Source organism: Mustela putorius, unplaced genomic scaffold (assembly GCF_011764305.1).
Source record: "Mustela putorius furo isolate JIRA1106 unplaced genomic scaffold, ASM1176430v1.1 tig00000275_pilon_pilon_pilon, whole genome shotgun sequence".
Taxonomy (NCBI): Eukaryota; Metazoa; Chordata; class Mammalia; order Carnivora; family Mustelidae; genus Mustela; species Mustela putorius.
In genome coordinates this window covers 2921648-2946537 of record NW_025421341.1, presented here as the reverse complement: position 1 = coordinate 2946537, position 24890 = coordinate 2921648, and the positions used below count along the sequence as shown (strand labels likewise).

The 24890-nt window shown below is 37.5% G+C and overlaps 1 protein-coding gene across 11 annotated transcripts in view; it reads right to left on the bottom strand.

Moving 5' to 3' along the window:
• The window catches only part of CCDC150 (coiled-coil domain containing 150), a 79187-nt gene that overhangs the window by 28697 nt on the left and 25600 nt on the right, over positions 1–24890 (bottom strand). For 7 of the 11 annotated variants that reach the window (XR_006606332.1, XM_004772151.3, XM_013045716.2 and 4 more), the window contains 6 exons: positions 24185–24292; positions 18540–18664; positions 18112–18289; positions 17511–17579; positions 8262–8375; positions 4284–4367 (listed from right to left, as the gene is read on the bottom strand). Coding sequence is in view for 10 of the 11 variants with exons in the window: in XM_004772151.3 (XP_004772208.1) it covers positions 4284–4367; positions 8262–8375; positions 17511–17579; positions 18112–18289; positions 18540–18664; positions 24185–24292 (678 nt within the window). In the remaining variant the exon portion in view is untranslated. The remainder of the gene's footprint in view (positions 1–4283; positions 4368–8261; positions 8376–17510; positions 17580–18111; positions 18290–18539; positions 18665–24184; positions 24293–24890) is intronic. The other 4 variants (XM_004772153.3, XM_045078503.1, XM_013045718.2 and 1 more) reach the window with 3 other exon arrangements.

Below are 24890 nucleotides of genomic sequence, written 5' to 3'. Positions count from 1 at the left end.
GTTATTTTGATCATGTTTAGTATGCAGCTCTTCCTTTAAATTAACTTGTAAGAGTATTATGGTATAAGAGCAACTTCCCTTGGGTTGATGGTCAGTCCCTTTGGAATGTGCCAACCCAAAGTATAACATAAAAACACCAGTGAGTCAGTAGTTTCAAGTATTTCAGCTTTCAAAGACTATCAAAAACCTTAAGCCCTTGTTGTAGGAATCTGAGCAGAAAAAGGGTTATATTTTCCTTAAGATTCTGAGGATAACCACTAAAGTATGTAATTGAGATATAAAAGGTTAAATAGCAATCTACACACCCAGACTGTAATGTTGACTAATTTTCCTAGTGAAAAGGAGATAAGAGATATGCTTCTCCCTCATTTTATAGGTGAAAATGATGAAATTCAAACAAAACAATCAGAAAATCATTAACGAAATGCCAATAAGTACCTATCAAGAATTACTTTACAAATAGCATAGAGGACAAGGGAAGATGGAGAGGAGAAGGGAGTTGAGGGAAATTGGAAGGGGAGGTGAACCATGAGAGACTATGGACTCTGAAAAACAATCTGAGGGTTTTGAAGGGGGGCGGTGGGAGATTGGGGGAACCAGGTGGTGGGTATTAGAGAGGGCATGAATTGTATGGAGCACTGTGGTGCAAAAACAATGAATACTGTTATGCTGAAAAGAAATAAAAATCTTTAAAAAAGAAAGAAAATAAACATAGAAAGACAGGAAAAGAAAAGAATTACTTTAAATGTAAATGGACTAAGTGCTCTAATCAAACAACAAAGGACACAACAAAAGCACTTTTAAGAGGGAAGTGTCTAGCAAGGCAAAAGAAAAATCTCATATAAACAACCTAACCCTACACCTAGAAGAACTAGAAAAAGAAAAAGTCTAAAGCTAGCAGAAGGAAGGAAATAGTAAAGATTAGAGCAGAAATAAACAAAATAAAGACTGAAAAAGTAATAGAAGAGATGAGTAAAACCAAGAGCTGGTTCTTTGAAAAGATAAAACTGATAAACCTTTAACCAAACTCATCAAGAAAAAAAGGACTCAAATAAATACAATCAGAAATGAAGGAGGAGAAATAAACACATTACAGAAATACTAAGGATTATAAGAAAATATTATGAAAAATCATATGTCAACAAACTGGACAACCTAGAAAACATGGATAAATTTCCTAGAAACATACAATCTCCCCCAAATGAATCAAGGATAGAAAATATGAACAGACTGATTACTAGCTGAATCGGTACTAAAAAACTTCCAAAAAACAAAAGTCAAGGATCAGATGACATCACAGGTAACTTCCACCAAACCTTTAAAGTAACAGGTTCTAGGGTACCTGGGTGGCTCAGTGAGTTAAATGCCTGGCTTTGGCTCAGGTCATGATCCTGGAGTCCTGGGACTGAGCCCTGCATTGGGCTCCCTGCTGAGTAGGAGCCTGCTTCTTCCTCTGCCCCTGCTCCTGCTCTCTATCTCAAATAAATAAATAAAATTAAAAAAAAATAAAGTAACAAGTTCTTCTGATACTACAGTGGTTTATTGCCTACATTTAAAAATATTTTAACTACAGTTGACACAGGATATTATATAATTTTCCCTGTCACTTATTTATTCCATAATTGGAAGTTTGTACCTATTAATCGCCTTCACCTATTTCACCACCCCCAACCCTGACGACCATCAGTTCTCTGTGTTTATGAATCTGTTACTGGTTTTTGTTTTTGTTTTTAATTTGTTCTGTCTTTTGGAAGTTTCTCTTCCTCTTATATTTTGGAATATTTGGGAAGAATAGCCATAAAAAAGAATGAAATCTTGACATCTGCAATGACACGGATGGACTTAGATAGTGTGATGATAAGTGAAAGAAGTCAGAGAAAAACAAATACCCTACAATTTCACGTCTACGTGGAACCTAAAAGACAAAAACAAATGAACAGAAAAAAACCAGAAACAGATTCAAAAATACATGGTTTTTAGAGGTGGGGAGGATGAGGTGGATGAATTAGGTGAAGGGGATTAGGAGATACAAACTTCCAGTTATGAAATAAGTAAGTGACAGGGATGAAAAGTACAGTCTTGGGAATATTGTCAATAATGTTATAATAACTTTGTATGGTGACACATGGTATCTACACCCATGGTAAGCACTTCATAATGTACATAATTACTGATCCACTATGTTGTGTGTCAAAAGTTCTATAATATGTCAATGGTGCTTCCATTAAAAATTTAAAAATGTAGGCAGTAAACCACAGCAGTATTAGCAGAAGCTCTTACTTTTTCTCCAACAGACATCACAGATATTTTCATATCACGTAACAGTTCTTGAACAGCTGTTTGTGCTTATCACTGGTTTGAAATTATAGAGTTTACTAGAACACCATTAGCTGTTGTTATGGAATGCATTAAAAAAGAAACAAATATTTAAGTATCACAATTATTTCTGAACATTTTGATAAAGTTTTTAAAAGAACTAAATTTTTTTTTATAGAGTGCACAAAGCGGGTTAAGGGGGGGGAGAGGCAGAGGGAAAGGGAAGAAAGAATTTTTTTGTTTGTTTTTAAAGATTTTATTTAGTTCAGAGAGAGAGAAGATACACAGGGGAAGTGGTAGAGCGAGAAGGAGAAGCTGGCTCCCCGCTGTGCAGGGAGCCTGACCTGGGGCTTGATCCCAGGATCATGACCTGAGCCCACGTGTAACTAACTGGGCCACCCAGGCGCCCCTTGAAGGAGAGAGTCTTTCCATCTCATGACAACGACACTGAGGATCATGACCTAAGCTGAGATCAAGAGTCCAAAGCTTAACCAACTGGGCTACCTCAGTACCCCAGGAACTGAGTTTAAAAAAAAAAATGAAATTTTAAGAAAATTAAGACATACCCAAGGTTATACAAATATAAATGATTATATTTAAATGTATCATGGACTCCAGAATAATTAATTAAGAGCATACAAACAGTGCTCAAATAGTCTTATTTTTTAGTGGACAATATATTGTTCCACAGCCATGGTTTACCAACTGCCTTTCACATATCTGCGCCGGTCTTGTGCGCTTCTCTCCTAACAGGCTCTCAGAGCAGATGAGATGAGCTTAGCACTGACGTGCTTTACAGTCTGTAGGGAGATGACTTAATCAGATCAGCTCATGGTCTCCGAGCCTAACGGGACTGCACTTCATACCATCGAATCCGGGGTCCTCAAGTACACAGCTGCACACTGGAGTCCCTGGGGACTCAAAAAGCACTGAAGCCGAGGACCTGGTCCCTGAGATTCTGATCCGGTTGCTCTGGGGGGCAAGCCTTGTCATGGGATTTAGGTAGACAGAAAAATTGAGAGAGTTTCACTGTGAATGAGAACACGGTCACCCAAATCCTACCATTTTTTTATACTTGCTCATCACATATCAAATCATCTATCAGTTTCCTCTACTGAGCCACCAAACGATTTTTTCTTTTTTTTCTCGTTCATTCCAGAGTAAATGGCAGACATCATACACTTCCCAGAATGAGGTGTTTAAAAATTCCTCAAACGGTCATGTGTAGCTAAGCTGTGAACTACTTATTCAGATTTCAGCATTTCCACATGGAGCCGGTTATCAGCAGCAAACTTCCTGCCCACAGGCAGCAAGACAGTATCATCCCATTCACTTAAGTCTATTGCCTGTGAGTCCCAATTCCAGGGCTCTTTCCTTCCTTCTTTCTTTCTCTCTCTCTTTTTTTTTTTTTTTTAAGATTTTATTTATTTATTTGACACAGAGAGAGAGATCACAAGAAGGCAGAGAGGCAGGCAGAGAGAGAGGTTGGGGGGAAGCAGGCTCCCCGCAGAGCAGAGAACCTGATGTGGGGCTCGATCCCAGGATACTGAAACCCTGACCTGAGCTGAAGGCAGAGGCTTTAACCCACTGAGCTACCCAGCTGTCCCCCAGGGTTATTTCTTTTTAAGAACATTATAAAATATCAGCAAAAAAGAGAGCGTGGGCTGTCTACATTCTCCATGAATGACCATGCAAGCATGAAACAATTATAATACAGCTTCAAATAGTCACAGAATGGGTTTTGGTTTCAAAATTTGGTTTCATAATTTCATACATATTCAGTATTACATTACAGATATGTGAATAGAAGTCACCTGGATTTTATTTAATAAGGCAACAAACTAAGGGGGGGGCGTTCAAACACTTTGGTCCAAAGTTATAGAATTTCTCAAAACCTAGCAATATTTAGTATGAAAACTGTTATTAAAAAAATTACATAACACAAATCAGAAAATAAAATCTCATACCTGGAGTTTTCCCTTTTCATAGGCCAGTTTATTTTTACTCTCAGTAATTTTTCCCAAGGCCTTTTCCACTTGCTGCTGGGCAAGCTGACAAAGCAAACACAGGTGTCAGCACTGAGGCATAAAACGGAATAACCACTTCTGAACAAGTATTTATACCTTAGCATTTCTACAGTGCCCAAATCAGGATACATATTTATTTGCCTCTGTTGCCTCTTAGCTCTTCCCTAGAGTGACCAGTACTTCTATACAACCTACCCCCAAATTATGCACATTCAATATAAAAATTTATATCCAATATTAAGCAACAGTAGGTTAACTATTACGGCCCTCTGAGTATTTGTCCTATCAGACCAGTATTTATGTCATACATAATTACACATATTTGTACATTGTCTCTCAAAGTTTCTTTCCTTCTTTTTTTTTTTTTTTTAAATACAGAGAGCGCTTGAGAATGTGCAAGGGAGGAGCGAGAGCGTGCAAGCGGGGAGAGGGAGAGGGAGAGAATCGTAAGTAGGCTCGTGCGGAGCCCAGTATGGGGCTTGATCTCAAGATCTGAGATCATGACCTGAGCCTAAATCAAAAGTTGGATGTTTAGCAGCCATCCAGGTGCCCTGTTAAAGTTTCATTTTTAATCACTATGTGTGCTTCCTACTAATGCAAAGGAAAATATGTTTAAAAAGCATTCAGACCCAATAAAGTATTGGTTTCAAAGTAACCTAAGAGAGCTATAGATTGTTATCAATAAAAAGGAGACTAATAGCGATATATTATCATAAAATTAATCAATTTTCTGTCAGTGGAAATTCCCCTTTCCTACAATACTTCTATTTTGGAAACTGAAGTAAAAATATTCCATTAACACAACATTTGGGATTATGTTTTGACCAAGTCTTCAGCAAAAATAAATGATAAGGGTGACCACTGATGTTACAAAAACAAAGATATACCATAATCATAAAAACTCAGTTATTTAAAATTCAATTCTAAATTCTACAAATTGAGGTACCCAATGTATAGTAAAGAGCAGATTTGGTGTATAAAACACCAAGAACTAGACTTAACCTAAAATATGCTAGCTGTAACAAACAGAGGAAACTGCTTGCCTTTTTGGAATATGAAAAAGGTTTTTTTTGTAGTAACTTTAGATGATCTGCGTCTCTTATATCCAGGAATTTTTAAAATAATGGTACTTTGACCTCAATAAAATTCCCTCTTTTAAGCAAAGGCATAAGAAATTCTATTAATCTTTTAAATATGCTTTAAAAATAATTTTTCTTTCTTTGGTCACCTAGCAAAATCAAAATGTGATTCATATTTGACACAAGGTCCTTTATTTAAATTCACAACAAACAAAAAAGAAATTATTCTAGTTGCCAAAGGAAAGCAGATATTAAGGCAATAATTTAAATTATTTTTTCCAGACTATTTAAATAGGCCTTATATTTAAGATAATCAGTGGGAGACCAGAAATTAGAGAGCACTTGAATGAGTGATTATCTTGGATTCTGAGTTGTGAAAGGCGAAAAAGAGATTAACCTTTGCTTAAATAATCTTGTCAATATACTATATAAATTATTAATATGCGAAGCAAAATAAAAATTGAAGAATCACTTAAGAACCATACAAAGAAAAATGCTAATGGTTAGAATATGCATTTTAACTGATTCAAAGATTTCACTCTTTGGAAAAAGCAGGAAGCAAACAGAATTATCTTAAGATATAAAAGACAGGTTGACAAGGATTCAATTGTAAATCTCCCCCATTTTCATCATTCCTCACTATGGTTCCCTGTGTTAAGAGACTTAAATTGTACCATCCTTAAAGGCTGAAATAATAGAAATAAACCCAAAATCAGTGTGAAGGAGGAAAAAAAAATACTGTTTAAACATGGATAAAGTATGCTAAGCTCTTGTGATGAGCACTTTACATACAGTATGACATTTACTCCTCATGTCCTGGCAAGACATATGACCCTCCTTATATTCTACTGAATTAATCTTTCTTAAATACCTATTATGTATTAGGTACTATGTTAGGTAAGGGAGTATAAAGATAAGTAACTATAGTTCTTGCATTAGAAGAGAGTGAAGGCAGATACATAATTCTAATCAATGAAATTATTATTTTGATATGTACGAGAACAGTGTGCTGTAGGAAACCCATGGTTAGGAGGGATCCTCTTAGTGCCAAAGGCCCTAAAGTTTAAGGCTTGCACAAGTCACACAGTCAATGGAACCAAGCGTTGAAACCAGGTTTGTCTGAGTTCAAATCACAGGTGTGGCATATACAGCACATACTCATAAGCATTCTCTCCAAAATCCAGGAAGAAGTTATACTAGAAGACAGCTTTTATTGAGAATTTCAAGTGTTAATTCCCAAAGAACAAAAATACACTGCCAACATTGAATGGTGATAGGTTTAATGATACTGTTGAGATTAAAAAAAACAAACAAACAAAATCCCAAATCCTGACACCTCAACTTCATTTCTCAAGACTCATACCACCAAATGGTAGGGCTTCTGGGCAGGCATGGTCAGAGAAAATTCTATGAAGAGGCACAAAACTGCAAGGCGGAATTGAGGTGTGGTTTATTACTGGGAGACCTTAAGAGGTGCTATGAGCAGGAAAGAATCAACACTGACTGATCGAATCATTGTCAGGATCTGTCAAAATCACTACTAGGATGAGGCCACAGGCCTACTCACTGGCAGTGGGGCATGAAAGAATCAGGCAGACTGAGATGTGGTCGTCAGAGGGACCAGAAGCAGGTGGGTTGATAAGCCCAGCTGATGCATGGCCAATGAGCAAGTAGTGGACATGGATAAATCTTTAAACTTGGGGGTGGGAATATTGGTCTGAGATAGTATGAGGAATTAGAACTAATGCAACTTGTTGCTGTAATAGCAACTTAAAGGCTTTTTTTCTGGGATGGCTCAGATACTAAAAGTTCAGTAAATGGTAGTTATCTGCTACATGCTTTACAAGATTAACATACTTAATCCTTAACTTCCTAATAAAGGTATTAATTTCCCTACTTTGACAGATTAAGAAACTGAGGATCTGAGAGGTCACAGCCAAAATTGAAACACAGGCAGTCTGACTCTAAAGCTATGAAAATGTACTGGATTTAGAATTACTCTCTAGGTTTTCATAATTGAAGTAATGAGAAGCTTATGATAGAAGTTGAAAGAATTTAACTCAGATTAAGAGAGACTCACATGGGGGCCATCTCTGCAATTTTCAAAGGTGATCAGCATGCTATAGAAACAATTATTTTTTCAAGTACTCAAAAGCACACAGGAAAACTTATTAGTTGTTTAACAAAATGATCATCTCTTTAAATACCCTTCACTGAGAGAGGTTTTGTGAACTCTACCATTTATTTGTTATGCACTGACCTTGTCAAACAGCTTTTAGAAATTGTACTTATTACTGATTGCCTAATGGAACTCTTAGACAAAGAAAAGAAAAATTTAAGTTTCTTCCTCATAATTTATGATAGAGAAAATATTTTTTTTAAAGATTTTATTTATTTATTTGAGAGACGAAGATCACAAGAAGGCAGAGAAGCAGGCAGAAAGAGAGGAGGAAGCAGGCTCCCTGCTGAGCAGACAGCCTGATGCAGGGCTTGATCCCAGGACCCTGGGATCATGACCTGAGCTGAAGGCAGAGGCTTTAACTCACTGAGCCACCCAGGGGCCCCAGTAGAGGAAATATTTTTAAGCATTATAAATATTTGTGCTTTTCAGTATTATATAGATCATCTGTGGAGGCAGATATTTAATAGTTGCCTTAAATTCTTGTTTTCTTAAATCTCTTATTGTTTAAGTACTCATAAGGCTCTCTGTTATATTTAGCCTGAGTTACTCAGGACTTAATAATAATTATTAAAACACCAATAAATGAAGAAAACCCATCTTCTGACTTTGATTTTTAAATTCTTAATTCTTAATTTAGACTGACCTTTTTATACCCACCCCATTGTAATCAGAAGTGACTTGCCGAAGTTCTAGGGAAGCCATTTGTTCTGCCAGGTGTTTATTCTTTTCCTCTAGAATGTGCAGGTTTTGGGTTAATGCATTTATATCTATCTTTGAAACACAAAAGGGGAAAAGAAATCTATTTATGCTAGATTCAAAAATATTACCTTATTTTAAAAATGACATTTTAAACTGTAATTTAGAGCTTATTGCATGAACAAGTCCTCCTGTCTCTAAATGCAGGGATTTGTAGTCTGATAGCTCTATAATTTTGTAAACTTTTTTCTTTTCTTTTAAAAATTTTCAGCTTTTTTAGTTGTCTTCAGCAGGATGGCTATGACAAATTACATCACTCACATTTACTAGAAGTAGAAAATCTCTGGAACTTGGTATTTACTTATATATTAATTTCAGCTTATGAATATAGATGCAGAAAGTCTTCACCAAACACTAGTAAAATGAATTCAGCAATATATAAAAAGGATAACAAGTCAGGACTATTTATCCCAGTAATACAAAGCTTGTCAAACATTCAAAATTAATTAGTATAATTCACTATATTAATAGATTAGAGAAGAAAAGATGTTAATAACTCTATTACCCATAGCTCAAAAATTTATAGTAAAATAAAGAATAAGGGGATTTAAAAAGTACACTAGAAATATCTTCTTAACAAAGGCGGCAGCAGTAATGGAGAGAGGAATAAGAAACATATGACATGAAAAATAAGTATAGTGGCAGATGTAAATCCTATCATTAATTATGATAAATATAAATGGATTAAACACCCCACCAAAAAAAGGAGACAGGCAAAATGAATTTTTTAAAAGATCCAACTATATGCTGTTTATAAAAGACACATTTTTAGATTCAAAAACACAAATGGGTTGAAAGAAAAAGAATGGAAAAAAAATATCATGTGAACAGTAACCTGAAAAGAGCTGGAGTGGTTAGACAAAATAAACAAAAATGTGTGAGATAAAGAAGGCCTTTTATCATAATGGTTTATAAGAAATAAGTGTGGTCACTCAGATGACCAAAATGTATGTCGCAGATATATGTGACCTTCATTTACAGTTCCTGAGAACTGTGGAACAGAGCCATAATGGTGAAATGTGTTCCTGTTATTAATGAAGGTGACTTCTGGTCCCCACCCAAGCATAGGGGTTGATTGCCAGGAGGACCAACCATGTGATTAGTGGGTTGGAACTTTCAGTCCTAGTCCCTAACCTCCAGGGAGGGAAGAGGGACTGAAGACTGAATCAGCTAATGGTCAATGACTTAGTCAGTCATGACTATGCAGTGAAGCCTCCATAAACCCCCCAAAGGACCGAGTTCTATGAGCTTCTGGGTTGTGAACACATGGAAATTAGGGATAGTGGTGCCCCTGGAGAGGTATGGAACTCACTGCTATTTCCCCATACTTCGTCCTATGTTATCTCTTCATCTGGCTGTTGATTTGTATCATTTATCATATCCTTTCATAAACTGGTAAATGTATCTCCGTAAGTGCTGTGAGCCACTTTAACAAATTAAAAGAATCTAAGGAGGAGATTGTTGGAACCTCCAATCTATAGCCAATAGGTCAGAAGCACAACAGCCTGGTGTTAACAACCTGGAGCGTGCAACTTGTATCTGAAGTAGGAGTTCAAGAGTGGGAACAGTCCTGTAGGACTGAACTTGTCCTACAGGTCGTGTAGGACTAAATGCTATTTCTGGGTAGCAGTGTAAGAATTGAGTACAATTCTTGGACACTTTGCTGGTATCCAAAATCTGTTTGGTGTTATGTGTGTGGGAACCCCCCCCACACACACATGTTGTAATTGGGTCCAGAAACTTAAAAAAGACATTACATATTGAAAAAAGGGTCAATACATCAAGAAGATATAACATTTATAAATATATGTGCCTCTAACAACAGAGTCCCAGTGTAAATGAAGCAAAAACTAACAGAATTAAAGGTAGAGAAAAATGATTCAACATAGCTGGGCACTTTAATATCCCACTTCCAGTAATGAATAGAAAAATTAGAAGATCAGTGAGGAGACATAACTTGAAAAACACTATGAAGAACTGGACATCTATAGAAAACTCCTTCCAACAATAGCAGAATACCATTTTTCTCAAGAGCACATACAACATTCTCCAGAATGTTCCATATGTTAAGCCATAGAACAACTCTCAATATATTTGAAGGACTGGAATTATACAAAATATGTTCTCCAACCACAATGAAATAAAATTGGAAATTAATGAAAGAAGGAAATTTGGGAGGGTCACATATATGAGAAAATTAAACAACAAACTTATAAATATCAAATGAGTCAAAAAGAAAATCACAAGGGAAGTTAAGGATACTTTGAGTTGAATGAAAATGAAAACATGACAAAATGTATAGTATGCAGCTAAAGCAGTGCTTAGAGGGAAATTTATAGCTGTAGACACCAATGTTAAAAAAGAAGAAATAAACCAACAACCTAAGCTACTCTCTTAAGAAACTAGAAAAGGAACAAATTAAACCTAAGCAAGCAGAAGGAAGAAAATAATGAGGATTAGGGCAGAAACAAAAGGCAGAATAGAGAAACAACAGACATGATTGCTAAAACCAAAAGCTGGTTCTTTGACAAGATGAACAAAATGGACAAACCTTTAGCTATATTACCAATAATAAAAAGACACAAATTACTGAAACTGGGAATGAAAGAAGGAACATTACACTGAATATAAAGAAATGAAGAAAAGGAGCTACTCTGAACAATTGTATACCAATAAATTAGAAAGCCTCGGTGATACGGGAAAATTCCTAGAAAGACCAAACTACTGAAACTGACTAAAGAAAGAAGTAGAAAATGTGAATAGGCCTTTAATAAATAAAGAGACTCAATTAATAATAAAAATTAAAAAGAAATAAAATTTAAAACTCCCCACAAAAAAAAACCTAGAACTATGGTGAATTCTACAAACATTTAAAGATGAATTATCAGGAGCACCTGGGTGGCTCAGTGGATTAAAGTCTCTGCCTTCAGCTCAGGTCATGATCTCAGGGTCCTGGGTTTGAGCCCCACATCAGGCTCTCTGCTCAGCGGGGAGCCTGCTTCCCTTCCTCTCTCTCTGCCTGCTTCTCTGCCTACTTGTGATCTCTGTCTGTCAAATAAATAAATAAAATATTTTTTAAAAAGATGAAATATCATTAATCCCTCAAAAACTCTTCCCAAAAATAGAATGGGTGGGAACATTTACCAAATCATTTTAAGAGGGCACTATTACCTTGATACCCAAACCAAAGACATCATAAGAAAACTATAAAATAATATCCCATATTTATAACAATTCAAAAATCCTCAAAAAGGTGTTAGCAAGCCAAATGAAACAATATAAAAAGGATTACACTCATGAGCAAGTAAAAGTTATCCCCCAAATGAAAGCTTGGTTCAACATTTGAAATCAAACAATGTAATTACAATAATCTACCAGATTATCTCGATAGCATAGAAAACGCAATTGACAAAATTCAACATACTTTCATGATAAAAACTATCCAAATTAGGAATAGAAGAGAATCTTCTCATCCTGCTAAAGGGCATTTAGAAAAAGCCAAGAGCTAATACTGTACTTAACAGTGACAGATTGAAATCTTTCCCCCTAAAATCAGGAACAAGACAAGGATGTCTGTCTGCTCCAACATTTCTACTCAGCATTATAGTGGAGATTCTACTGAAGGCAATTACACAAGAAAAAGAAAGAAAAGGCAGTGGAATGTGAAAGGAAGAAATAAAACTCTCTCTATTTTCAGATGATACATTCTTATAGAGAAAAAAATATAAGGTATTATGATTATTGCAAAAGTCCCCTAATCTACAGATTCAAGGCAAACTCTATCAAGATTATAGCTGCCTTTTTTGCAAAAATGGAAAAGCTGACTCTAAAATTCATATAGAAACATAAGTATTCAGAATTGTCAGAACAATCTTGGTGGGGGGGGGAGACAAAGTTGGAGGACTCATGCATCTTGATTTCAAAACTTGCTACAAAGCTACAGTAATCAAAACTGTGTGGTTCTGACATATGAAAGACATACAGACCAGTGGAACAGAATTGAGAGTCTAGAATAAACCCATACATCTATGGTTAATTGCGTTTTGACAAGGGAGTCAAGACTATTCAAAAGAAAGAAGAGCTTTTCAACAATGGTGCTGGGACAACTGGATAACCACAGGCAAAATAATTAAGTTGAACCTCTACCTCAACCCATATATGAACAAAGACCTATATATGTAAAACTATAAAAAATCTTAGAATAAAAAACTGTTAATTTTTGTGACCCTGGATTAGGCAAGTTTCTCAAATGTGACATTTAAAGCATAAGCAACAATAACAAAAAAAGTAAATTGAACATAATAAAAATCTAAAAATTTAAAAACAGAACCCAGAGAATGGGAGAAAAATATCTGCAAACCACATATCTGATAGGGTCTACGATCTAGAATATATAAACTCTTTTAAACTAAACAATTAAAAGACAAACCAGTTTACAATGAGCTACTGATCTGAATAGACATTTCTCCAAAGAAGATATACAAATGGCCAATGAGCACATAAAAAGATACTCAACATCAGCAGTCATTAGGGAGATGCAAATCTAAACCACACGGTACCTCTTTTCACATCTACTAGGATGGTTATTATTAAAAAACAAAAAAACAGGAACCTCTGCAAAGATGGCAGAGGAGTAAGGGACCCTATTTTTAACTAGTCCCTGAATTGAGCTGGGTATCTACCAGAATATTCTGTACACCCATGAAATCAGCCTCTGATGTAAGAAGATACACCTAGATTTCTACAAACAGAATACCCCAGGTGGTTGGTCTTTGAGGTATGAACCAGGGAACCATCACACACACACAAAGAGTGAATTATTACTCATCCATAAAATGAATGAAAGGGATGAAATATTGCTATGTACAACATGGATGAACCCCAAAAGTGTTATGCTAAGAAGGCAGATACAAAAGATCACATATTGTATGAATATATGAAATATCTAAAATAGGTAAATCTATACAGATGGAACGCAGATTAGTGGCTGTTAAAGTTAGGGGAAGAGGGGAATAGGGAGTAATTAGTTAATGGGTACAGAGTTTCCTTTTGGGGTGATGAAAATGTTTTGGAACTAGAAGAGTTAGTGGTTATACAACATTGTAAGTATACAAAATGCCACTGAATTGTTCACTTTAAAGTGTATGATTTTCTTTTATGTGAATTTCACCTTAATTGAAAAAAACACAATGAGATATTTCCTAGCGACTTGGATGGGTATATTAATTTTTTAAGAAGTAGACAATAACAGATGTAGGTGAAGATATGAAGATATTTGAATCCTCATACACTGCTGGTGGGATTGTAAAATGGTGTAGCTATTTATAAAAACACTCTGGTAGATTTTCAAAATGACAGCATTATCCTAAGACCCAGTTTTACTCCCACAGAATCAAAAACATATGCTCACATAAAAAAAAAATGTACACAAATGTTCATAGCATTATTCTTCACAGCCAAAATAATGGGAACCACCTGAATGTCTATCAGCTGATGAATGGCTAAATGAAGAGTGGTATAGTCACACAATATAATACTACCCAGCCATAAAAAGGAATGAGATACTGACATATATTACAGTATGGATAAACCTTGAAAACATTAACCTAGTAAAGAGGCCAAACATAAAAGGACACACACCGGTTTACTCCATTCATATGAAATGTGGGAATAGACATACCCATGTAGACAGAAAGTAGAACAGTGGTTGCCAGAGGCTGGAGGCAGACCAGAATGGGGAGGGACTGCTAATGGGTACCAGGTTTCTTCTTGGTGATAAATAGTTTCTGGAATTAGATAGTGGTAATCTATAAAGAACTGCTCAAACTCAACACACACAAAACAGATAATCATGTCAAAAAATGGGCAGAAGACATGAACAAACACTTCTCCAGTGAAGACATACAAACAGCTAACAGACACACACAAAAAATGTTCATCATCACTAGCCATCAAGGAGATTCAAATCAAAACCACATTGAGATACCACCTTACACCAGTCAGAATGGCCAAAATCAACAAGACAGTAAACAACACGTGTTGGAGAGGATGTGGAGAAAGGGGAACCCTCTTAAACTGTTGGTGGGAATGCAAGTTGGTGCAGCCACTTTGGAAAACAGTGTGGAGATCCCTTAAGAAATTAAAAATAGAGCTTCCCTATGACCCTGCAAGTGCACTACTGAGTATTTATCCCAAAGATACAGATGTAGTGAAAAGAAGGGCCATCTGTACTCCAATGTTCCTAGCAACAATGGACACAGTCACCAAACTATAGAAAGAACCAAAATGCCCTTCAATGGACGAATGGACAAGGAAGATGTGGTCCATATATACAATGGAGGATTATGCCTCCATCAGAAAGGATGAATACCCAACTTTTGTAGCAACACGGACGAGACTGGAAGAGGTTATGCTGAGTGAAATAAGTCAAGCAGAGAGAGTCAATTATCATATGGTTTCGCTTATTTGTGGAGCATAAGGAATAAAATGGGGGGCATGGGGAGATGGAGAGGAGAAGGGAGTTGGGGGAAATTGGAGGGGGAAACGAACCATGAGAGACTATGGACTCTGAAAAACAATCTGAGGGTTTTGGAGGTTGGGTGAGCCTGGTGGTGGGTATTATGGAGGACACGTACTGCATGGAGCACTAGGTGTGGTGCATAAACAATGAATTCTGGAACACTGAAAAGAAATTAAAAAAAAATTTTTTTAAGTGGTAATGTTTGCACAGACTTTTGAATAAACTAAGAAACCACTGAACTGTATATTATAAGGAGGTGAATTTATAGTGTATTAATTACATCTCAATAATAAAATGTACTAGATCAGACAATCCATCTGAAAATAAAATGAACCTTGCATGATATATGAAAATTAACTAAAAACAGACCATTGACCTAATATAAGATCTAGAACCATATAACTTCTAGAGAACAAAAAGGAAAATCTTTGTGATTTTAGGTTAGTCAAAAATTTCTTCGATAGGACACAAAGGGTATGATCCAAAAATAAAAAATTTGACAAGTTGGATTTTATCAAAATGTGAACTTCTGCTCTTTGAAAGAGCATGAAAAAACAAGGCAAAAAATGGGAGAAAAATATGTAAAGCACTTGGAAGATCTGCACATAAACAAAAAGTATGAACTTTTTTTTATGTAAGAATCAACATGAGAATATTTTTAAAATCCCTGAAAAATCAATTAATAAGAAAACAAATGGAATTTAAATGGTTAAAATATTCAGAGACACTTAAACTTGTGAATAACCAATAAGCAGATGAAAAGATGCTCAATATTATTAATCACTAGAGAAATGCAAATTATGCCACAATGATATGCCAGTCTACATCAGCAGTTAGAATGGCCAAGACTCAAAGAACCAACGCTACCATGTGCTGGCGAGAATGCAGTGAGAGTAGAACTCTTCTACAGTATTGACGGAAGGCAAGATAGTACATATTCTTTGGAAAATAGCTGCTGAATTGTTTGTCAAATATGTATTTCCCATAGGATCTAGAATTCCAACTCCAGATAATTAGCCAAGAGAAATAAAAATACGTGTTCAGATGTGAACATTTTATAGGCTTTATTCATAATTGCCAAATGTCCTTCAAGTGGCAAATGGACAAAGAAATTGTGATATACCCGTATCATGGAACACAAACAGCTGAAACACACGACAAGAACATGGGAGAACTTCGAATGTCTTTCACTAAACAAAAGAAGCCAGACTCAAAGTGTTACACTTTATATGATTCCATTTATAGGATATTCTGGGAAAGACATAACTATAGGAACAGATGCACAGGCCAGTGGTTGCCAAAGGATGGTGGTACAAGACGTTAAAGATAAAAGAGGTATGAGGGACCTTCCCAAGGTGATAAAAGTGTTCTGTATTTTGATGTGTTGGCCAAAATTCACAGAACTGTACACTAAAAAAAGGGTGAATTTCACTATGTATAACTTAATAAGCCTGACTTCAGAAAAACATAGCTTTACAATAAACACACATTTGAAAAATATCAAATCAGACTCCCCCAAAACATAGGACTCAGTATAAGCATTACCATTTGGTCTAAGAGAACCTCTCTTTCAGCCCCATGAACTCACACCTTGCCTACGTTCAGACAAATAAAATTAGACAAGCGAAATGATTCTATGTTTTAATCAAAGACACAGAACATTTGCCTTCGCCATGTAACATTCCCTACATTCAAGCGAAAAGCATTCATGAATTTAATAGTATCCACCAATTTTCCAAATTTTAAAAAGCATATTTGAGGGCAAACTGACACCAGCAAGTCCTCACCATGGGAAGTAAGCTTTTTAAAAAGATTCTTAGGTTGGACGATTTTTCAAATCACTAGAGCTTAGTCACTAAACCACTGATTACATGACAGAGAGGTGAACTATATATATCAGAGCTTGGGCTCAGAAACTTCTTAAATTACAGGTTCACACATATATGGTTCTGGTAACATGAATACTATTTAATAGGGCCAGAAGCCAAGAAGCAATCAAGGATCAATGGTTATACAGACACGTGTCGCAGAATTTACCATCTGGGGTAGGCTAATTCTCCCTGACGCTCCAGATGATTCCGGATGACAGTGATACATAACCTTTATGTTTTTCAAATTTTGGAAACACAAACAGCAATGCTTTAAAGACCGGCTTTTGTTTTATTTTAATAAGAGTATTTGTGTCTCTGGCCATTCTATCTTTTTAGAACCCAGGAGAGAGTATCTTACAGATGAGTGACAAGTGCTAACAGGTACTTAGGAAGCCTAAGTTGGCTTTTTAAAAAACAAAACAAAACAAAACAGCACTGTCAACAATGATCTCTTTGCCTCCCAAAGGGCCATTGAGGGACTTCCTGGCTAAAATACTGAGTGAACACTAGGGCCAGAGGCTGTCGTGACTCAGTGGCCAACACCAGATGCTTGAACGCGGCCCAGCAGCAGCCCTGTGCTGGCGCGGCTGGAGCCGTGACCCGAGCAATCTGCGGTGCACCCACCTCAGTAGCTTCTTCCCCCCTCCACATTCTGGTAATCAACTGAATAACCCATCTCCTCAGTAAAATAAGCTCATACAGGAGGCAGAGATACAGAAGGAAACACAGTGAAATATCAACAAATAAAATGCGGAATACCTTGTTTTTGGCTAATTCCTTTTCCAAATTGCATTTTTCTTGCGCTATTTCTTTCTCTGTCTTATCAACCTGCCCAAGGAGGGGAAACAAAGAAAGGCTCAGTGTCAGCACGGCCGGCAGGCTCTACTACAGCAGACACACCCTGCTCACGGATACCTACACTGCCGAGATAGCACATCCTCTCAGAAAAGGGGCCACTCAGGGAGTCTCTGAGGCAGAGCAGACTTCACAAATAGCCCTGAAATTAGAAAGACACGTCTGCACGTCAGACTCTGCGGGTTCCTTCCTCAGCAGGAAGACAGAGCTGCTCCCCCTTAACCTCCACTGTCCCATGCCTTCAGGGGAAATCAGCTTTTTAAATCTAACGCCTTTGCTACCATGAGGATATGTGAGCCACTAGTTAATGCTGTGCAAGGGCGGGCTGTTTGGCACAGTCTACATCACATGCTACCGGACAGAGATTAGCCACCTCAAGATTTCTTTAATGGGCAACTCAGACTAACTGCATCTGGGCTGTATTTCTTATCTTTGGCACTTAAAATAGTTTTAAAACAAGATCACCACCACAACCAGGAGGTAACATAAATCTGCTGCTACCCACCTCTCCCTGAAATCTTTCTTTCTCCTCCAGCAGAGACTTCTTCTCCTGGATTGATGCTTCCAGTTCACCGCGCAGTCTTGCAATAGTTGTTTCTAGCAGCTCCTTCTGCAAGGCTGTCCTCCTCTCCGCGTCCTGTGCTTTCTGGGTACACTGATTATGCTCAAGGATTAAATGGTCCCTGTAAGAAGAGAACGAGGAGACATGAGCGTTGACTGAGAGTTCTTTATTTAATAGACCCCCGTTCTCCCAGAACACGCTGGCTGAGAGCAGTTGCCAAAACGTTCTAACAAAACTAGTTCCTTGAGGGCAAAGTCTTTATTTTATCTTTGTGTCTGGCCCAAGAAATGCAGAATTAAACGTTTCCATTAAAGACAAGAAATACAAATGCGAGAACAAAAGATACAGAAGAAGTTGCCTAGTTTACTTACAGATGTGTTTGGAGTTGGATTTTCTCATTCTGAACAGTCTCTAGCTCCTTAGTGATACTGGCATGGGCTGCATCCAGGAGTAGGTTTTGTTCTTGAAAAGTCTGCGTCATCATTTTCTTCTCTACCTGAGTTTTGGAAGTAATATTAAAAGCTGAGATGCCAGGAAGTCATTTAATAGGGTGCCACTGAAAATGACTGATCAAAGATAGTGACTTTGCTTTGAGAGATACATTTTTATATACATAAAACCTCTTTTTAAAGAATTTAATGTTCAGGTTTCTCTTTGTCCCCACTCTAACCTGACCACAATTCTGTCATTTTATAGCTCTACCAGCCAACAGTGAAGATGCATTATTTACCCAGGCTGCTGCAAAATTTATAAAACTCTTAACATGAATGTATTTTTAGATATAAAATTCTACTAGGAATATTTTGGTACTTCAAAATTGTAATATAATACATATTTTTAAAAACAACATCAATATGTATAAAGTGAAAAGATCTCTTCACTTACACTCCCCCTCCTTTAAAATAATCCCACTTCTCCAGGGGCAATCATGTTAATAATTTGCTGTGAACTCATTTGAAAATATTTGAAATTGCACTCAGCTACTATTACAGACGCACTATATGGGAATACCTAGGAGATATTGTGGGTTCACTTCCAGACCACCACAATAAACCTAGGCAAATAATTTTCTGCTTCCCACTGCATATACAAGTGATAGTCTATTAAATGTGTAGTAGCATTATGTCTTAAAAAAAAGCAATGTACATAACTTAAAAACACTTTATTGCTAAAAAATGCTAACCATCATCTGAACTCTCAGTGAGTCATAAACTTTTTGCTGGTGGAGGGTCTTGCCTTGGTGTTGATGGCTACTGACTTATAAGGGTGGTGTTTGCTAAAGGTTAGGGTAGTTGTGGCAGTTTCTTAAAATAAGACAATAAGGCAAAATAAGACAAACAATAAAGTTTGCCACATTGACTCTCCCTTTCAGGAGCTATTTCTCTGTACCATGTGATGCTGTTTGGACAGCATTTTACCTACAGTAGAACTTCCTTCAAAATAGGAGTCAGTCCTCTCAAACCCCGCTGTTGCTTTATCAACTAAGCTTATATGATATTCTAAATGCTCCGTTGTCATTTCAGCAATCACAGCATCTTCACCAGGAGTGTTAAGAATCCATTTTCTTTGCTCATCCATAAAAAGCAACTCCTCATTCATTCAGGTTTTGTCATGAGTTTATACCAATTCAGTCACATCTTCAAGCTCCTTTAATTCTAGCTCTCCTACTATTTCTATTATATCTGCAGGTACTTCTTCCACTTAAGTCCTGAACTCCTTGAGGAGTTCAGAACTCCTTGAACTCAATGAGGGTTGAAATCCAGTTCTTCAAAATTCCTGGAAGTGTTAATGTTCTGGCCTCTTACCGTGAATCACGAATGTACTTAAAGGTATCTAGAATGGTGAATCCTTTCCAAAGGTTTTCGATTTCCTTTCGATTTCCCAGATCCATCTGAGTAATCACTATCTATGGCACCTATAGCTTTGTGAAACAGATTTCTTAAATAATAAGACTTGAAATTACTCCTTGGTTCATGGATTGAAGAACAGATGTTGTATTAGCAGGCATGAAAACATTAATCTTGCCCATCTCTTTCAGAGCTCTTGGGTGACCAATTTTGAAAGGAATCTTTTTTTCTGAGCAGGAGGGCTCAACAGTGGGCTTAAAATTTTCAGTAAATCATGTTGTACCAGATGTGCTGTCATCCAGGCTTTGTTGTTCCATTTATAAAGCACAGGTAGAGGAGATTTAGCATAATTCTTAAGGGTCTTAAGATATTTGGAATGGTCAAGGAACACTGGCTTCCACTTAAAGTCGCCAGCTGTATTGGGCCCAAACAAAGTCAGCGTGGCGCTTTTTCTTCAGTGAGTGGGCCAAGCAACAGATGCACAGATGCAGATTTTTGTGAAGAACCTGAACCTTACTCTGACCCTGTAGATTGTGCCCAGTGACACCACTTAGAATGTCAAAGCCAAGGGGTGCCTTGGTGACTCAGTTGGTTAAGTGTCTGATTCTTGATTTCAACACAAGTCATGATCTCAGGGTCATGAGAATGAGCCCAGTATCAGGGCTCTGCACTGAGCATGAAGCCTGCTTAAGATTCTCTCTCTCTGGGATGCCTGGGTGGCTCAGTTGGTTAAGTGTCTGCTGTAAGGGCCTACTTAGCCAGAGGGAGCCATTTTGAGTTTATGCAGTGAACTTAGATTGACCCTGCTCCTCCCAGAGGAACTTACTTGCAAAGCCCAGATACGAGGGCGGGTCAGGCCAGGTGGAGACATCCAATCAGTGGGGCACCGCATATATCTACTAGGGTAAATTGAAATTCAATTGGCCACCTGTGTGTGATCTAGTATAACTGTGCAGTTTTCTCTGTGTATTGCAATCTCATTGGCCACCTGTGTATAGCCAGGCTCAACCATCTCTATAAAAGTTAGTCTGTGAGGCTGGGAGGGGTCACTTCTTTGTAAGAGACGCCCCGGCTGGTTGGTTTGATTCTTGATGCTTGGCGTGAAATAAAGCTTTGCTTGATCTTGCTTTGTATCAGTCTTGTTCCTTTGATCACGGACCCCAACATCTGCCTTTAGCTCAGGTCATGATCCTGGAGTCCCAGGACGGAGCCTCAGGTCAGGCTCCCTGCTTAGTGGGGATTCTGCTTCTCCCTCTTCCTCTGCTCCTTCCCTCATTCCTGCTCTCTTCTCTCTCTCTAATAAAATCTTGAAAAAAAGGGGGGGGCACCTGGGTGGCTCAGTGGGTTAAAGCCTCTGTCTTCGGCTCGGGTCATGATCCCAGGGTCCTGGGATTGAGCCCCGCATCAGGTTCTCTGCTCAGCGGGGAGCCTGCTTCCTCCTCTCTCTACCTGCTTGTGATTTCTGTCAAATAAATAAATAAAATCTTAAAAAAAAAAAAAAGATTCGATTTCTCTCTCCCTCTGCTCCTTCCCTGCTCTTAAAAAAAAAAAAAAAAAGGTCAAAGCCAAAATCCAAGACAAGGAGGGCATTCCGCGACCAGCAGTATCTGATTTTTGCAGGCAAACAGCAGACCATGGCCACATGTTCTGAGACTACAACATCCAGAAAGAGATCACCCTGTGCTGGGTGCTTTATCTGCGGGGCTGCATCATCGCATCATCAAGGCCTACCCACCTCTAGCTCACCCAGAAATACAACTGTGACGAGATTGCCTACTCCAAGTGTTGTGCTTGCCTGAAGCCCATATGGTCAACTGCTGCAGGAAGCACAGCCACACCAACAACCTGTGCCCCGAGAGGATGGTGAACAAAGGCCCTGCTGTCAGCTTTTTCTTCACCCACAGGTCAGCCTCCTGCCTGAGCCACATGGCCCTGAAGCTTTAATAGTTTCCCTGACACTGAGTGGGAGAAAAACAAAAGACCTATTTTGAAGCCAGGCATTGACTTCTTCTTTCTAGTTATGAAAATCCTAAATAACCTCTTCCAATGGCATCTGTTGTTTAATGTAGCCACCTTCATTGATGATCTTCTAGATCTTCTGGAGAACTTGCTTCACCGTGCACTTACATATTACAGAAACAGCTTCTGTCCTTAAACCTCAGGAACTACCCCGCTGGCTTCCTACTCTTCTTCTGCAGCTTCCTCACCTCTCTCAGCCTTCATGGAGTTAGGGTCTTGCTCTGGCTTTGGTCTAAGGGAATGCTGAGGATGGATGGATCTTCTATCTAGACCACTAAAACTTTTTCCGTATCTGCAATAAGGCTGTTTCACTTTCTTATCATTCATGTGTTCACTGGAGTAGCATTTTTAATTTCCTTTAACAGCTTTTCCTTTGCCTTCACAACTTGGCTCAATGTTTGGTGCAAGAAGCCTATCTTGGCTTTTGACACGCCTTCTTCACTAAGCTTAGTCATTTCTAGCTTTTGATTTATAGTAAGAGACATGAAACACTTCCTTTCGCACGAGCACTTAGAGACCATCATAGGAGTTATCTACTGGCCTAATCTCAATATTGTTGGGTCTTAGGAAATAGGAGGTCTGAGAAGAGGGAGAGGTATGGGGAAGAGCCGGTCAAAGCAGCCAGAACACAGAAAATATTTATTAAGTTTTCCATCGTAAATGGGCATGGTTTGTGGCATCTGAAAACAATTACAATAATATATCAAAGATCACTGATCACAGATCACCAGAACAAAAATAATGAAAAAATTTGAAATGCTGTGAGAAGTACCAAAATATGACAAAGAGACACAAAATGAGCTAATGCTGTCGATAAATGGCACCAGTAGACTTGCTGGATGCAGGATCGCTACAAACCTTCAAGTTGTAAAAAATGCAATCATCTACAAAGCACGATAAAACAACATATGCTTATAATTGTTTTGCATAATTTATTTTCTCTGGCTCACCGTTTTGGACTTCTCAAAACAACATTTTTAGACACATCACTTCTACCTACAATTTATAAAACTTTTTCAAGTATAGTACATATTAACAATTACTTCTGTACATGTATTTTAAAACACTTTTATCTTAACAATACTTGACTGCAAAGCAAACCTTCACACCTTTGGAAAAGAAAATCCCATCTGTGTAACATTCCAAAGTTAAAAAAGTGTTTGTGACAGGATTACTTCCACGCATCACATTATTCTACTATTACATTATTCTACTATTGTTAGTCCCTGAAAGTAGAGATTTTATTTTGTTCAGGACTATAATCTCCTCTAGACCTAGTACTGTAACAACACAGGGTAAACACTGGTTTTACTTAGTGTTACACTATGTGCAGCAGTAAGCACGATGGGAAATAGCAAAGATGTGTAAGAAGGAAGCTCACAGTGTTATCCAGGAAATGAGCCATGCAAATACACTGCTACACAGTGCAAACTAGAGAGGTAGTATAATGCAAAAATTAAAAGCATGGACTCTGGAGTCAGACCTTGGTTTCAATTCAGCTCTACCCCTTACTAGCTATGCGGCTTCAGACAAGCTGATCTACTTCCCTAAACCTCATTTTCCTTATTTATGAGGATAATAAATATTCCTCTACCTACTGGATGCTAGAATTAAAGGAGGTAATATATGTATAATCATTAGTATAAGGCTTGCTATACAGTAAGCACACTCTCCAAAAAGTGAGAACTATTATTATGAAAGTCTGTTTAATGTCCTAGGAGTAGGAGTTAACAGAGAAAACTCATCTTTCTGGTTTGAGTGATCAAGCTTCCTTATGAATTTGAGGCTTAATAAATAGAATTTGAAATAGCTGAAGATGAAATAAAGACCTTTCTCAGTCAAGGAAACAGCATAAGCAAAATGGGAAAACCACAGGTGTCTGAGGAAATACTGAGTATTTGGGCCAGGTAATCACTTTTCTTAAAATAATGGTATTTGAGAAGAAACTGTCAAGAAAGGACTGAGCATAAGGCTAAATGATCCCTCTGATGAAAATTGAAAACCACTAATAAAAAATAAAGTAATTCAGAAAATTTCTTGAAACTATTAAAATATTTTATATATCCAATTGGTCATACACATTTCCTAATTTCTTAGTCAAGGAGTTTTCTTGTGATTCTATCAGAAATGGACAAGTTTTAAGCGAATACCTGCAGAATGGCTTGATGGTCAGCAATAATTCTGGCATTTTCCATACTAACAGTCTCAAGCATGCTGTTCAGCTCTGAACACTTTCTAGTCAGCTGGTCATTCGAAACCTAAGATGGTATATACAGCGAGTTACAGATCTCTCCAGTAAATAATTACTTTTACTTACCGCATTTTTTTTTAAAGATTTTATTTATTTATTTGACAGAGAGAGATTACAAGTAGGCAGAGAGGCAGGCAGAGAGAGAGAGGAGGAAGCAGGTTCCCTGCTGAGCAGAGAGCCCGATGCGGGACTCGATCCCAGGACCCTGAGACCATGACCTGAGCCGAAGGCAGTGGCTTAACCCACTGAGCCACCCAGTCGCCCCTACTTACCACATTTTTAATGTTATAGTATTTCACTCTGTATGTGAACTTAATTTACTTATCTCCAACTGGTATTTCATTAGATAATACTTTCTAATATTTGGAGTCAATACCCCACATAATGCTCAATCAAAGGAGAAATTTATTTATTTGGTGGAGCGACCGAAGCATTCAATAATTAGCTGTTCACAATTTTGAACACTGTTGAGACAGAGTAAGACATCTACAGAATGGACTTCACATTGTAGATGCCTGGCCAGTACTACAGAAATTCAGTCCCACAATTAGATGAGTGTTCAGAATTGTTTAGCGAATAATACAAATTGTCTAAGTTCTTTCACC